The 13,924-nt window shown below is 41.3% G+C and overlaps 1 protein-coding gene across 25 annotated transcripts in view; it reads right to left on the minus strand.

The window, feature by feature from the left end:
• The window catches only part of EPB41L3 (erythrocyte membrane protein band 4.1 like 3), a 178,152-nt gene that overhangs the window by 14,493 nt on the left and 149,735 nt on the right, over positions 1–13,924 (minus strand). For 13 of the 25 annotated variants that reach the window (XM_059140635.1, XM_059140639.1, XM_059140641.1 and 10 more), the window contains 3 exons: positions 11,603–11,823; positions 7,466–8,029; positions 2,462–2,515 (listed from right to left, as the gene is read on the minus strand). In XM_059140635.1, the coding sequence (XP_058996618.1) occupies positions 2,462–2,515; positions 7,466–8,029; positions 11,603–11,823 (839 nt within the window). The remainder of the gene's footprint in view (positions 1–2,461; positions 2,516–7,465; positions 8,030–11,602; positions 11,824–13,924) is intronic. The other 12 variants (XM_059140661.1, XM_059140648.1, XM_059140660.1 and 9 more) reach the window with 4 other exon arrangements.

A 13,924-nucleotide genomic window follows, 5' to 3' on the forward strand; every position in this document is an offset into this window, starting at 1 on the left:
ACAAATTATGATGCTTATTAAGACAACAGGAGTAAAAGAGTCCTTGCTTGGTGGGTCTTTGACAGTGTCACCCAGAGACTTCTGCGTGTGATAAGCATACACACGTAAGTGGGGGTTTGGTGGGCTGTCCTTAATGCACACTACAAATGTTTCACGCCACCCTAAAACTAAAATTCACAAGCATGGTTAGGATTACCCAATAATGACAGCTCCCTTGGGTTTTATGATTCTTTATAATCCTAGGAAGTTATAGCTATTATTATTATAGCTAAATTGTAGGCCAGAGAACCAAGGCTCAAAGAATTTAACATTGAGGGTCCCACATTTAAGAACTTCTTGGAACTGTGAATTTTTTGAACCCATGTACTTAAAAATAAATAAATCTTGGAAGGAAGGAAGCTGATATAAGTTAAGAAAGTTAAAGAAAAAAAAAAAGGAATCAACTACCGTCAACATTACCGACATTTCTTTAAAGATGTAGACGGGATCACTGTTGAGTTCTTAAAAAATACAATAGATTTATCTAAAAGCCACTTCATTATCTTGATTTTTCTAATTGCAAGGATCTGTTTAGTCATTGGACTGGTGTCCAGGTACCAGGAATGAGGTAACTAGGCCAACCCACATATGCAGGCAGTGGTAAAGCTGGGTGTCTCACCGGTGGTACTCTGACCGAGGTCCATAGGGAGGCCCTCAGGGTAATTACAGGTGAGAAGCCTTGAGGAGACATCTGCGCCGGTGGCCTGCAATGAATCTGTCTTGCTCTCGGCCCCCTTATCTGCCAATGGGGCAAGACAGCCCACCCAGCAGCCTCACCCGCATTACTGTTGTCCTAGCCCGAGAGGAGACAGGGCAAGTGTTTAAAAAGTGCAGGAGGGCACAGGTAACCCTAACACAGGGCTGGCAACACACTAATTCTCAAGTGTATGGTGCGCACATAGCTCTGTGTTTTATTTTTAAGCTCCATATAGTTACCTATGTTGTATGTCTATGTTTGCACGCTTCAAATGTTATGGAACAACATTTAGAACTGCTACAGAAATTTGTTGGAGTCTTACCGAAATATTTTTCATTTATGGCACACGCTCAGATCCTGATGAAGTTTACAGAATTAACATGTAGCTACATGTAACAAATAATTCTTATCAAATCAAGATATAATTTTGTTATAATTTGACACAGAAAATTATTAATTTGTAATACATTTATTTGTGACTGCTTAAAAGAATCTGGATAGTTATTGTTTTACAATATTATTATTTTTTTATTTCTTTTCAAGTAGGCTCTAAGCCCAATGCGGCGTTTGAACTCACGACCCCAAGATCAAATGTCAGAGTGGCATGCTCTACTGACTGAGTCAGCCAGTACAATAACTGCCCCTACAATATTGTTATTATTATTATTATTACTATTATTTTTCAATGCCAGTGCTGTAATTTTTAACTTAAAAAAATTATGATTTCCAAAACTTTGAGTTGAACTCCGGCATTTCCCAAGGTTTACTCCATTTTAAGAAGTTCTTCTGAGGATATTTTCAATTAAGTATTATACAGATACTATTTACATTTTTGGTTTTTCCTGAAAGTCCTACTAGAAAAGACTGTTCTAACCGGATGATGTAAAATAACAACTCCACAAGGTAGAAGATAAATTCTGTGAGAACTTCAGAAAAGGTACATCTTGGCTTCCATTACTATACTGTTTTTACAGACATTTTGGTTATGGGTGGAGAAAATTTGAAAAACAACATAAGCACACACACGTTTATTTATCCTAAAGAATTCATAAAGGAAAGGACAGCACAGTCTGTTTCCTGTCACTGTTCAATATGATCACTTTTTTTTTTTTTTAAATCAAGTACTAACAGTAATTTGCTAATTTCTTCTTAGAGAACCCATTTCTTTTGAGTGACCTAGGTTATATCACCTGGTCTACAAAAATAAGAGAAGTATTATTACTATTTTAATAATTATTATTTGGCCATTTTGGATTTAAAAATATATCTGTATCTAGTAAATAAGCTAATTAAATTAATTGTAACCCTCCTCCTCACTCATCACAGCTTTCACACACAGACAGCCTCTCACTTGGGAAAGGGGAATAAGTTGGTTTTTTTTTTTTTAAGGTATTATCAGTTTAGCCAAAGGTTCTCAAAATGTGATCCAAAAATGGGCAGAGTCAACAGCCCTGAGAATTTGCTGGAAATGCAAATTCCAAAATCCCACCCACACCTTCTTCTTTTGCACAAGAAACATGAGGGGACCCAGGTGGAGGATTCTGATGTAGCCCAGAGCTTAAGAACCACTGACCCAGGCAACAGAATACATTTCCTTCCTCCTTTCAAAGTTAGAATTTCTCTCCACTTCATAAAACCTAGTATGCAAAGGCCCTAAATGCAGAGCCCCATTCATGAGGCACTTGCGCTGGACAGCCACCAGCTGCCCACAGTGATGGTACCAACCTCAGTGGCGGTGGTCTCCCCATCAGCCGCGGTGTCTGTGCGCTCACTGTCGGTCTATTGATCACAGAAGTGACCAGGGTCCAGGAGGAAGGCAGGAAGAGAAAACAAACCCATTTGATCAAATAGGGCATGGCACAGGTCAAACAGTTCACTCTCTCTGTAATGTGTATCAAACTACCTTCCCACAAGAATGCAGGTTTCAAGCAAGAGCAAAAGAAAGACCGGAGCTGGGTTTCATCAGCAGAGGCCCTCGGAGGAAGACCAGTGGCTCACAGCCTGCGGGAACCACAGGAACTGTGTTAGCCAAGCTGACTCGTCTGGTTTCATGTCTCAGGAAAACCAAATTGTCATTCTTTCCCCCGCTTTTAACTAAAACCCCGAGAAAGATCTCTTAAAAATGTGTAATGCAAATAAAATCAATGTTTATATATGTTTGCAATTCTACTATTATGTCACATTTGAAAGGTAAATTAAAATGTCAATTTAAATTAAAAGCTACTGTAACAGTCACTGGACTTTCAGCCCCTCATTTATAACATGTTGGTAATTTACACCCATTTATGACCATCAGGCTGTCTGCATTACCTATTACTTATAAAAAGCACATGCCAGTGACTCACAGGCATTATGTTTTGTCTGTGAAAAGTATAACTCAGTTTCCAAGTAGCAGTGTTAATTCGATTTTTTACAGACTAACTGTTGTGTTTATTTTGCCCCACCCTCCAATATAAAGAAGTATATCAAAGTAGGTATTTAAACATCTATTTCCAAAATAACCATCCAAATGAAGCAAATTATAATACTAATAAAAAAAATGGAGAGAGGGAGAGAGAGAGAGAGAGAGAGAGACATCTACTTGTAAACAAATAAAACAAAGCACAGCATTTGACAGAGCCTAAGTTTTTAAGGGGGAATTATAATAGTCATTTCAGGACTGGGTTTTTAAGCTGTTTCGTAGAGATTTACGGTTTAAAACAGAAACTTATTTTCTTTGGCGTACAACAGAACCACAGCCATCACAGATGGGACATTTAAATGCCATAATATATTATAAGCTGACTTTCCCTCCGTAAATGTCAACTAATCACTAATAAAATTCCCTTGAGCAAAGATACGCGATGAATATTTTGAAAACAAAAATAAAAACTGGGAGCTGTAAGCTTGTGAACCTGCCTCTTCAGATTCTCTTTCAATCCTAACAACACGGAATTTCGGAAGTACGCCTAGAACAGGGGTGGTCATTATCAACTTAACTCTGGTTGGGCAGATTTCTTGGCGCTATCCCGAATTTCTTTTATATGTTCCTGAAAGGAAATACATTGAAATTCATGTTTGGCATGTGCACCTGAGGGGGTCAGTGATCATGCCTAAGTAGAACCTAATTTTCAGGAGTTTGGTAAAGAGTGTGTGCGGACACACTTTCATGACCTGATGACCACCTTCACAACATCTGGTGGGGGGCGGGGAGGAGTGGCTAGTAATTTTCTTGTAAGGGTGATCATTGCTACGGTGTTAGCATGGCTTCCCTGGCTGACAGCCTAGGGAATGGCCAATGTGACATAGGGGGAGAGAAACAGGTTATTGTTCAAGTGTATAATAATACGAAGAAGCTTTAGGCTTTCAAGAATAAATAGGAATGACTGGCGCTTGTGTGCTAACTGGTTTGGTGCAACACTTCCAAGCTGCTTGAAAGTATTTCTCCTCTTACATAATAATCTCCCTTGTGGCTTGAAAATCTACTGGACCATCTTGGCTTTAGATTACAGCCCTGGTTAAGAGTGAAGACTCTGATGTCAGGCTGACATGAGCTCAAATCCTTGCTATTGAAATGTGTGACACACTGGACATGTTTCATGTTTTAATCCCCATTTCCTTCCAGCAAAATGGAGAAAAAAAATAACAGCCATAACTGTATCAGGTAATGGGTATTAAGTGCTTTCTACAAGGCCTGACATGCGCAGACCCAAAAGTGCCTATAATAACTGTTGTATATTGACATTATTATTATATTGTAATATTATATAATTATTACCACTTTTTCTAGCTATACGAAAAAACAGCCTGGACCGTATCTCACCTCCCTTAAGTTCTTCCTGAGCATGTAGTCGGTTATTCAACAAATATAGTGCATGATCAATAAATAGTTAATGAAGAAAGGCTGAAAAACGTAGCTTTTATAGCAAAAGTAGCTTTTTATATATTATTTATATAATATACTGCCACTAAACAAAGCTACGAAATGTATAACGGGTCACGAACTGTCATACGGTTCTGTGTCTACACAAATTAAAATGTCAAAAATCAGTTGATTATTTTTGCCTCCAAATTTGAATCTTTTTTGTTTTATGAAAATATTCCTCACAAATTGACACATAAAGACTAATGGTGATTCTGTGGTATGGCGAGCTAAATTCAGCTTATGTTTCTTGACAGATGATTTAATATTCTGTGCCCCCTGTTATGTGACCATTCTTGAAGGTACAAAAGAAAAAAAATATTATTGATCAGCAGCTTTATAAGTTTGAAATGATTCTGCCTTTCCACACTGGGTTTCCCTCTAGAGAAAGGTTGGGACTAATTAAGTCACTCCCATACATGAGAAATCTAAGTAGTGATGATAAAATATTTGAAAAGAATTACATTCATTCGTGATTTAGCGATTCTTACAAAATGAACATGACAGAGCTAAACCGTATGTTACATGAAGTCACCCCGTTTAGCTGCCAAAGTGCTTGAAGCCTAGAGAATAAAAGAGGCCATGTCAACAAATTTTTTTTTTTTTTAAATGGAACGACCTCCATAGGAGTCCTCCAGCTTAGCCTGAACTAGAGAGCATAGCTTTTAACACTTGAGGTTAAGAGACGACACTGAACAGATGGCCACACGCGAGGTCTCGCGTTAGGAGAGCTGTCATGGGTGACCAGGGATGCAGAGGAGGGGGAGACCGTGGTGGCCAGAGCTGGCTCAGGGTCTCAGAGCTCTGCAGTAACAGGGAGAGTTAGCGGCTGGGAAGCTCCAGTCACGTGGTCACTGGCTTGCATCGGGTAACTGCTGTGATTTGTTTTGCTGATGTAATGCAGACATGCCCCAATTTAACATTAATTTTCATGCACTGATTACAACAAGATGTATACCCAGGATTAGGCACAAGATCTGTGTGGTTTGCTACAGAAAAGTTCAGTTATTTAGAATTCAGAAAAGCAGCAAATGGCCATCTTTTTGCTTTATGTTGGCTAGATGACTCACTCCACTGCTAAAGGCAAACTACACGTCCGGGTTGGAAACCAGCTAATCCTACGGTCTTTGTAGATAATCTTGTGTTCTTCAGGTTGTACGTTCTAGTCCCACGTTATGCAATCACCTTGCTCTTGTGAGAAATGGCGATATTAAAGCCTAGGATTCCTTCTCTTAAAATGTTTTTCATGTATGAAAATGGTTTTATAGTAAATATATAAAATCACAGAGAATTTGGAGCGAAGTCATACGACCCAAGGACCTTGCAAAGGGCTTTAATGCAGTATCAAATTGAAAAGGGCAAGCTTTTATTTGAAATATCTGCGAGACCATTCCCATTTTTCTTCCTCCTGCTGCTAAGAAATGGTCATAATCTCACTAAATATAGACACTTACACACCCTCCCAATTCTATACACCCACAGGTGCAGCTCAAATTATGATTCCTGGCTGAGTTGAAAAATGAATAGACTTTTCTTTTTTTTTTTTTTTTTTTAGTGTTGCTTTGACTTTGTCACTTTTTTTTTTTTTTTTTTTTTTAAATGCTGGAAGTACTGGGCTTGTCTCCTGCCACAAAAAGCCTTGTTTTGTGAGAACAGAAGAGCTGGAAGGGCCTGGGGAGGTTGTGGGCAGGAGGGTAGGCAACAGCCTGGCCCTCTGTCGGCTGCCTCTGTTCTTTTCCCCTGCGCTCTGTCTGAAGGGAACGGCTGGGCTCTTCACACATCAGGGGACTGGTGTGAAAGGAGAGCAGTTAAGAGGAAAAGCTACCAAAGACCACGTCAACTCACCCACTGGCTCAGATGAGGGATGGGAGACGGACAGGCGGCATGTCTTCTCAGAAAGAGGCTGACGGCCCCATCCTCTCCCCACTGAGCACATGCCTGGCCGAGAGCCGCAGGGATCTAGCCAGCTCTCCTGACCTTTCCAGACTGTCTGTGAGTGTGTGGATTTTTTGGCTCAAGCTGGAGTTGAGGGGAAAACTGCCATCCAACATACACGTTAGCCCTGTCAGGACTGAGGAACTTCCAGCCCATTTTTACAGCAAGCAGACATCTTCCAGGAGCCTTTTCCCGACTGTGTTTGAAGACTGCTGTTCTATCTCTGGTCCTCTCTGTGGCCCTTCCAATGACTGGGGTCACATGGGCCTGTTCATCTACTCAAGCATTTTTCCTGACACACCACACCCTTGGGATCTGGCTCACCTCCACGAGAACAGAGACAATGTGGGGACGTTTCACGATCTCCAGGGAAGAGAGGCATCGGGAGTTGGGGGAAGCTACCCACATGGTAGCTGGTCCTTTGGCTGGTCATTCCACCTTGCCGTGAGGGTCGTTTATCCACTGGTATCAGCGCTACAGACTTACCATGATGCCAGGATGCATTTTGGGAACGCTCCATCAGTCTGGGTCAAACTTTTTTCTTGGTCTTCTATGTCCCTTTCCTTTAGGAACTAGCAACTGACCAGACCTTTAACCTAACCCTGATCTTTAACGCAGCTAACGGGTTCTTAAAAACAGACTTCCGAGTCCTTCATCACGCGTAGAATTCAGCGGGCTGGACGCAGCCTGCTCTGTCCACATGGTGTTGTGCCTAACCCGGGGGCCGGGGTGGGGGGGAACGATTCCCCAACACACAGAAACCTCTCACATGTCGGCACAGACAATAAATGAGGCTCTGAAAGTAGGACCACTATGGCAGTAGGCGCCTAACATTGTTTCGGACCAAAGCCCCGACCACGACAGGGAAGTGTGTTCTATGCCGAGGTACACACCTCTTCCTCTGAACTGTCACTCGGGTCATTGTCTAGTGAGGCACTCAAGGAGGCCGCCTTGGGCTCCAGGTAGCAGAGGCACATAGCCAGAGGGAAGGAGAGAGTGAGGGCATATGGCACTGAGAAGGAGGCGGAGAGCAGAAAGAAAAAGATGAAGAGGAAACAGGGCACAAGGGAGGGCGAGCGGATCGGGAGGTAATGCTGCAGGCTCTGGGGGAGGAGGTTGGTTTCCGACAGGTTGGGGAAAGAGAGGTACCCATCGTCATCGAGAAGAGATGGGAATGACTCCGGGAGCTGCAAGGAGAAGGAAAACAGGGTGGTCCCTTTGCCAGTTTGCTGTTTGTAGCTAAAAGCCACATCTTGGTCCCCTAAGGACGGCTTCCCTTTGGGGTCAGAGTCCATGGCGGGCTCTCCGAGCACACGCACAGTGCCTCTGGCAGCCTCCAAGTCCGGGGCTTGGCGCTCATTCTCCTTACACCTCCTTCGGAGCCCTGGGGGGGATGCGGGGGGACGAGGGGCTGATGGGGGGGACAGGGGACATGAGTCAGTGCCAAGCCCAGGTGACTGATGTGAAAGAGACAGAGAGAGACAGAAAGCAGCAAACAGAGGTGCAAAAGGACAAAAAGAAAACTGCAATTAGTTAATTTTCTTATGGGTATCAATATAAAATTGTAAAACAAGAATTTTAGCTCTAGGGTTGTTTGTACTTAAAGTATTCAAGCTGCATGCCAAGGGTGCCACGAATGGCTACCATTTTCCCATTAGACTGTCAAATACAGGGTGGGCTTTTTTATAAAGTCAGAATAGAAGATCGCGGTGGGCAATCTCAAAATCTATGTTTCACACCATCTAGAAAGTTTGTTTAGACAAACAACTCCAGAAAGTTGTAGGGTTTTGAGAGCAAATAGAACCCTCTGAGAACTTAAAATCAAGACTTTCAATAACATCTCCTGATCTCCAGCTAACAGATCTGTTACTCTAGTTTGGTTGGATTAATAAATAAAAATGGATCCAAATTTTGATTATTAAAAAAAAGTTTAGCATTACCTTTCCTTGCTTAGTCAATTATATCCAAAAGAGGTGGGTTTCCGAATTGAGAAGTTTCTGGCCCCACTCCCATCTGATAAGCCGTGCCACTCAGGGAAGTCCACAACTAGAATTTTAGGAACTCAGCTCCCCGAAGAAGTGAGGTTCCTTTGAAAACGTCTACTTTGGCTCCTTTCTCCATGATATAAACGTAACTTAAACTCAAACAAGGGTTTCAACAAGCTAACTAGCAAAAAGAATGTGCTTTCTTGTGATATGGCTTGTGAGCATTTAGTTTGTATTATTTGTGGTCCATAAATAAGAGGTACAGTTTCCCAGTCTTCTGGTTTTTCTGAGCAAGTAATCACCATATTTAACTCTCCTGGTTTGAAGCCATCACAGAATAATGGGAGGCAGCTATTGCCACAAAAGTGCTCCTGGTGAGCTCAGGCTTCTGGAGGGAAAGAGAGGCTCTTTCCATCCTCTCTGGCCCTGGCAGCCTCTCTGACCACAGCACATTTCCTTTGCAGGTGGTGGGAGGTTGCTGAGCACTCGGGGAAGAAGAGAAGCCAGCAAGCTCCAAACAGGACCTGGCACAGCTCGGAAGCTGCTGCAGCCTCAGGAGTTCAATTCAAGGTCACACGGAGTCTGAAGGTAGACTTCCGCTGCTCTCTGGGACCTGCTGCATGGGTGATGTGGGTTATGTGTGGGCATGAGCACGTACACGCGTGGTTTGCCCAGAGAGTCGCTAGTGTGGCAATTACCCCCACCCTGCTTTGTAGCTCTCAATCCTGACTTGGTAAATATTAAGACAGAGGGTTAGAACATGCACAGAGAAAACATATTGTGGATATGCTAGAATTTAGGAGTGTCTCTTTTTAGGTCTTAGGCACGTATGTCTCTTCTCAATCCTCGCATTTAACATTAAGTATTGTGTTTTAAATGCGACCCTGCACACATCTCATTCAACAGAGAATAATATAAAAGTTACAAGCCGACTCCTGCATGCACGCTATTGTTCCCCTGGTGGTGGACGGCTGCACAGTCACCTGGGGTGATCATTAACCTGGGAAACAGGCCTCCTCTCAGAGGTATCTAGGGGACCAGTCTTTTAAGAACTATTTTCAGTGATACACTTTCATTTTGGTTAAAAAATGAGTACCCTCTTTGTTACTTTTTGAAGATGGAGAAGAATAAAATAAAGGTTTAATTTTCCATGCTGCTTATTCAAGTGGTTTTTAAAAGACAGCTGTGTACCATGTAAAACGAAGCCAGCCATCGACCCTACCTGGGCCAGGGCTGGGCCACAGCCCTTCTGCAGGCATCTGGGTCAAAGAGCTGGTTTCTCAGAGATTCAGACAATGAGAGTCAGGGTTTTTTGTCTTTTTATTTTCCCATGCCGTAAGTGGCAAAAGTGATGGTGGTTTAGTGCTTATTTTATATAAGTGGGGGGCTTTTCAAATTAAATAAAGAGACTTCCTAGATCTATTTTTTGAGCCAACTAAAAGCCATTTCCTTTAACATGCCACTTTAATCACAGTTACGCATCCATGAGAATTGTCGGTTGGCATGGGTGATTTCAGGGAAGTGTGGAAATCATTTGCTTTTCAGGCAGACAACACTTCCTTATTTCCTATTTAAAAGCTGCCTTGACTTAACTGGAAAATAAGAGTGTAAAAACAAAATTTGGAACAAAGTCATGTTTTCCCAGCAAAAATGATTCAAATATCCTTGCTGGCATGTCCTACCCTGTTCTTGTGTTTGGCAAATAAATTATCTTCTCACAACACAGTGGGTAGTGTTTTATGTGGAATATTCGGACATTAACTACACTGTGTTGTGGAGCTACCCTTCATTGCATAGCTCTTATCAAAAGGAGCATTTTTATTTTGAGCCCCAGGTAAGTCCTTGCCATATAAATCTATATTTAAGAAATAATATTGATATAGGAAAAGAACACACTGAGTCAAATCTAGGCAAGTTTTAGCATAACCAGTGAGTTTTATAGCATTTTTATTCTGGTATTTCTTTTTCCTCTGTACATTCCAGGAGCCACTCTGCTTTTCCATTATCATCACACATTAACCTTCCAATATAGTTTTTTCTTTCCTTTTTTTTTTTTTTTTTTTTTTTTTAACTTTTAGGGAGCTGTTGTGCTACTTATAAAACCCTGTACCAGAAGTAAGCTGTCTATGTCTTTTCTGACTTCCATTTTTCCGAAATTTGTTTCCAGATTACTGGAAACAAACGTACTGTAAAAATAAATAAATAAATAAATACTGGGATGAAATGAAGCTTATAAATTTGATGAAGAAAACACCTTGAAGAAATTGCTGCGAAACTCACTTTCCATCTTCCCTTGTGATGTTCTGCTTTAATATCTCTCTTCAAAACATGTCTGCTCGCTACTTTGATAATTAGATTATAATCCTAGACTAAGAGAGGAAAGAGTGTATAAATACACGGGCTATGGTTACTCAGTCTTGCAATCAGAAGAATGGCAATGTGATTACTGTATATCTGGAAAAATATACAGTACTTGGGGAGGAGAATGGGGCCAGAAACAAAGAAAACAGTTTTAGTGATAGTTCTGAAATGGGAGCCCAAACAGAAAAGTGTCATATGGCACTAAATGCATTTTTAAGATATACAGACAGGACAGCTGTTGAAAGTCTTACATAGCACATCAGTAAAATAAAAATTTCCAAGTTAAGAAAGAATTTTTCAGAAGAAAAATGGCGACAAGAGGAAATCAGAATTTAAAAATTGATAATATGAATGTGACTAATGCTAAAATATGAACTACCCTACGTTGTTTTTTTGTTTTTATTTTTGTTTTTGTTTTTTTTAAGAAGGCTCTGCGCCCAGAGTGGAGCCCAAGACCTTGAGATCAAGACCTGAGTTGAGATCAAGTTAGCTGCTTAACCGACTGAGCCACCCAGGCACCCTGAATTACCTTAAATTTTAACACATTTCTGGTTTATATCCTCAGAATTATTAGTTGTTCAAGGTCTAAGCGCATTACCCTAAGTCTTAACACTTTCCTGGTTTATATCCTCAGAATTATTAGTTCTTCTAAGCAAGCGCTAGGAGGGAGCCTGGGAGATGTACCTTTCCCTCGTGCCGTACTGCCACGACCGGCGTGACTTCTTCCGCCTTTTTCCTTCTGTCCTCTTCCTCGTCCCGTTCCTCCTCGGTCTTTTTCTCGGGAGTCACAGTGGTGATCAAGTTGGTCTGAGAGATGCCCTTTGTTGTGGCGTACTGGCCAGTACCAACCTCTGCAGCAGACACAGAATCCTTCATGTATATTTCATGGTTTTCATTCACTGACGCTAAAAGCAAATACAATGGAAGGAAAACGTCTGAAATAGTTAAGGAAGGAGGCAGAAGAACACCACCGGTTGTCCCGTTATGGAAAAAAGGACCCCTACCCACATCTGTCAGAAAAGGCAAGTCAGCGCTGCAGGTACCTGCATCTAAGCACAGGCAGAGACTTGTCTCTCGGAAGCTTCTTGACCAGTGTTTTAAAATGACTTAAAGGCTGCTCGCTGGAAGCTGTCAAAATAACTCTGGGGCTCCCTGGTGAGGCGGAATATGAGCGTTGATGTGGTGGAGGGCTGGGAGGCTGGGCTTCTGCCAGCCTGTCACCCCGCAGAGTAACTGGCTGGATGCCGGTGCCAAGCACTAGTGGCCAGTCCCACTACTAACAGCAGAATTTGCAGTGGACAACTGCTGCCATCCACTTGACTTTGAACATATCTTTGGGAAGTGCCATTCACCAAGGAGCACTGAATTGGGTTTTTCAATTACTATTATTAATAATGGTTAAGGAGTCCATCACTCCTACAATCTTTCTTTGGAAAGATGGTACAGTTTTGATGGCAACTCCCTTCAGCTGAAGTGCAGAAATGTTTTAATTTCTACTGCACTTTCAACAGACTACCATGATATGCATAGACTTATTCATCTCTGATATTTTGGGATGATAAGACAAATGGTGCTAATGAAATTCATGCAAATGTAAAGCATGCCAACATAAAAGATATAAGACACAGCCTTCCATCCCAGCTAAAATGTCTTAGTGAAAGATGCTTAATTCGGTTACATTTTTAAAGCCGGGTAAGCATTATTTTTGGTTTTAGATATATACAACTCATTTAAACTTACAAACGATGCTTTTCAAATACACAGTAGCTAATTCCGGGCAAAAGAGAATCAGCTTCACAGTTTAGGAAGTTTAAAATGTAAATGTAAGAAAATATTTCAAAATCCTTTTATATTAGCTAAACTGTTTCACAAAGAGAGCTTCACTAAGATATTTTATATTTCCTTATATTGATGAAAAAGCTGCCAGGAGAAGCAAGTCCCCAAGGGGCCAGTAAGGCTGTTCTGTGTAAGATGCAACTTTGCAAAAAGCAACTGTGTTCCAACATGCAGCCACAGCGCCCAGCTCAGCAGCACAGAGAACATACTAGAACTGGCAGGACCTCAAAGAGTGAGAGACAAAACATACTAACATCACTTTTGAGCAGGAGGAAGAGACAGCATGGGATTAGTACATTTATTTCACAATTGTCTTCTGTCTTGTCAACAATCATTATCACACAAAAGGTCATGAGGAAAACGACATTAATGACAAATGTGTTCCTTTGGATACACATCACTCAACAAAGTAGATGATGTCTCAGGAAAAAAAAAAGGGTGATTTTACAAAAAGTTCCCCCCAACACTGCCTTATAGAACACACAGTTTTACAGTGATTCTCCAAAGCAGAAAGAAGAATAAATGGAACGAAGCACAAGAAAAGCTTCAATGTGACAGCAAGTGTTTCAGCATCTTCAACCCGATATGGTCCTAATCATTTTATTCCAAAAGTTTGGCTCCAAGTTAGATATTTCAAAAAGAAGTAACTACTGGAAGATACAGAATGGTAACCAAATTCCTAGGCCAGCTCACAAAAGCCTAGAAGAATAATTATGAGTATAATTATTATGACACCTATCAAGAATGCTGCTGTCACACCTGTCTCATTCACTGTTTGTGAATGGCCTTGCTCCCATTTTATAGGTGATGACTAAAACTGAGACCTGGGGAGTCTAAACCATTCTCCAACCGCTACACAGATGACTTCAGTCCGGATTTACCTACCAGGGAAGTCACTAGTAACATACGTGATTCAGCTCTAATGATACAATTTTGACTTCTTCTACAGACTGTTTTGAAATATCTCATTAGAAAAAATGAGATCTCTGAATCTTCTCAAACAGGAGATTCAGGGAGCACATCACCCAGGAGCCATAGGGGCATGTGAAAGGAAGAGAGAACTGGACTACCAGGCGGGGTGGCAAAAAAGGTGAGGACGAAGGCGATCCCACATATTTGTAACTTTTCATTATTTTTCCTGTTTTTGCTATTTTATGTTTTTTTATTATT

This window comes from Mustela lutreola, chromosome 11, assembly GCF_030435805.1.
Source record: "Mustela lutreola isolate mMusLut2 chromosome 11, mMusLut2.pri, whole genome shotgun sequence".
NCBI lineage: Eukaryota > Metazoa > Chordata > Mammalia > Carnivora > Mustelidae > Mustela > Mustela lutreola.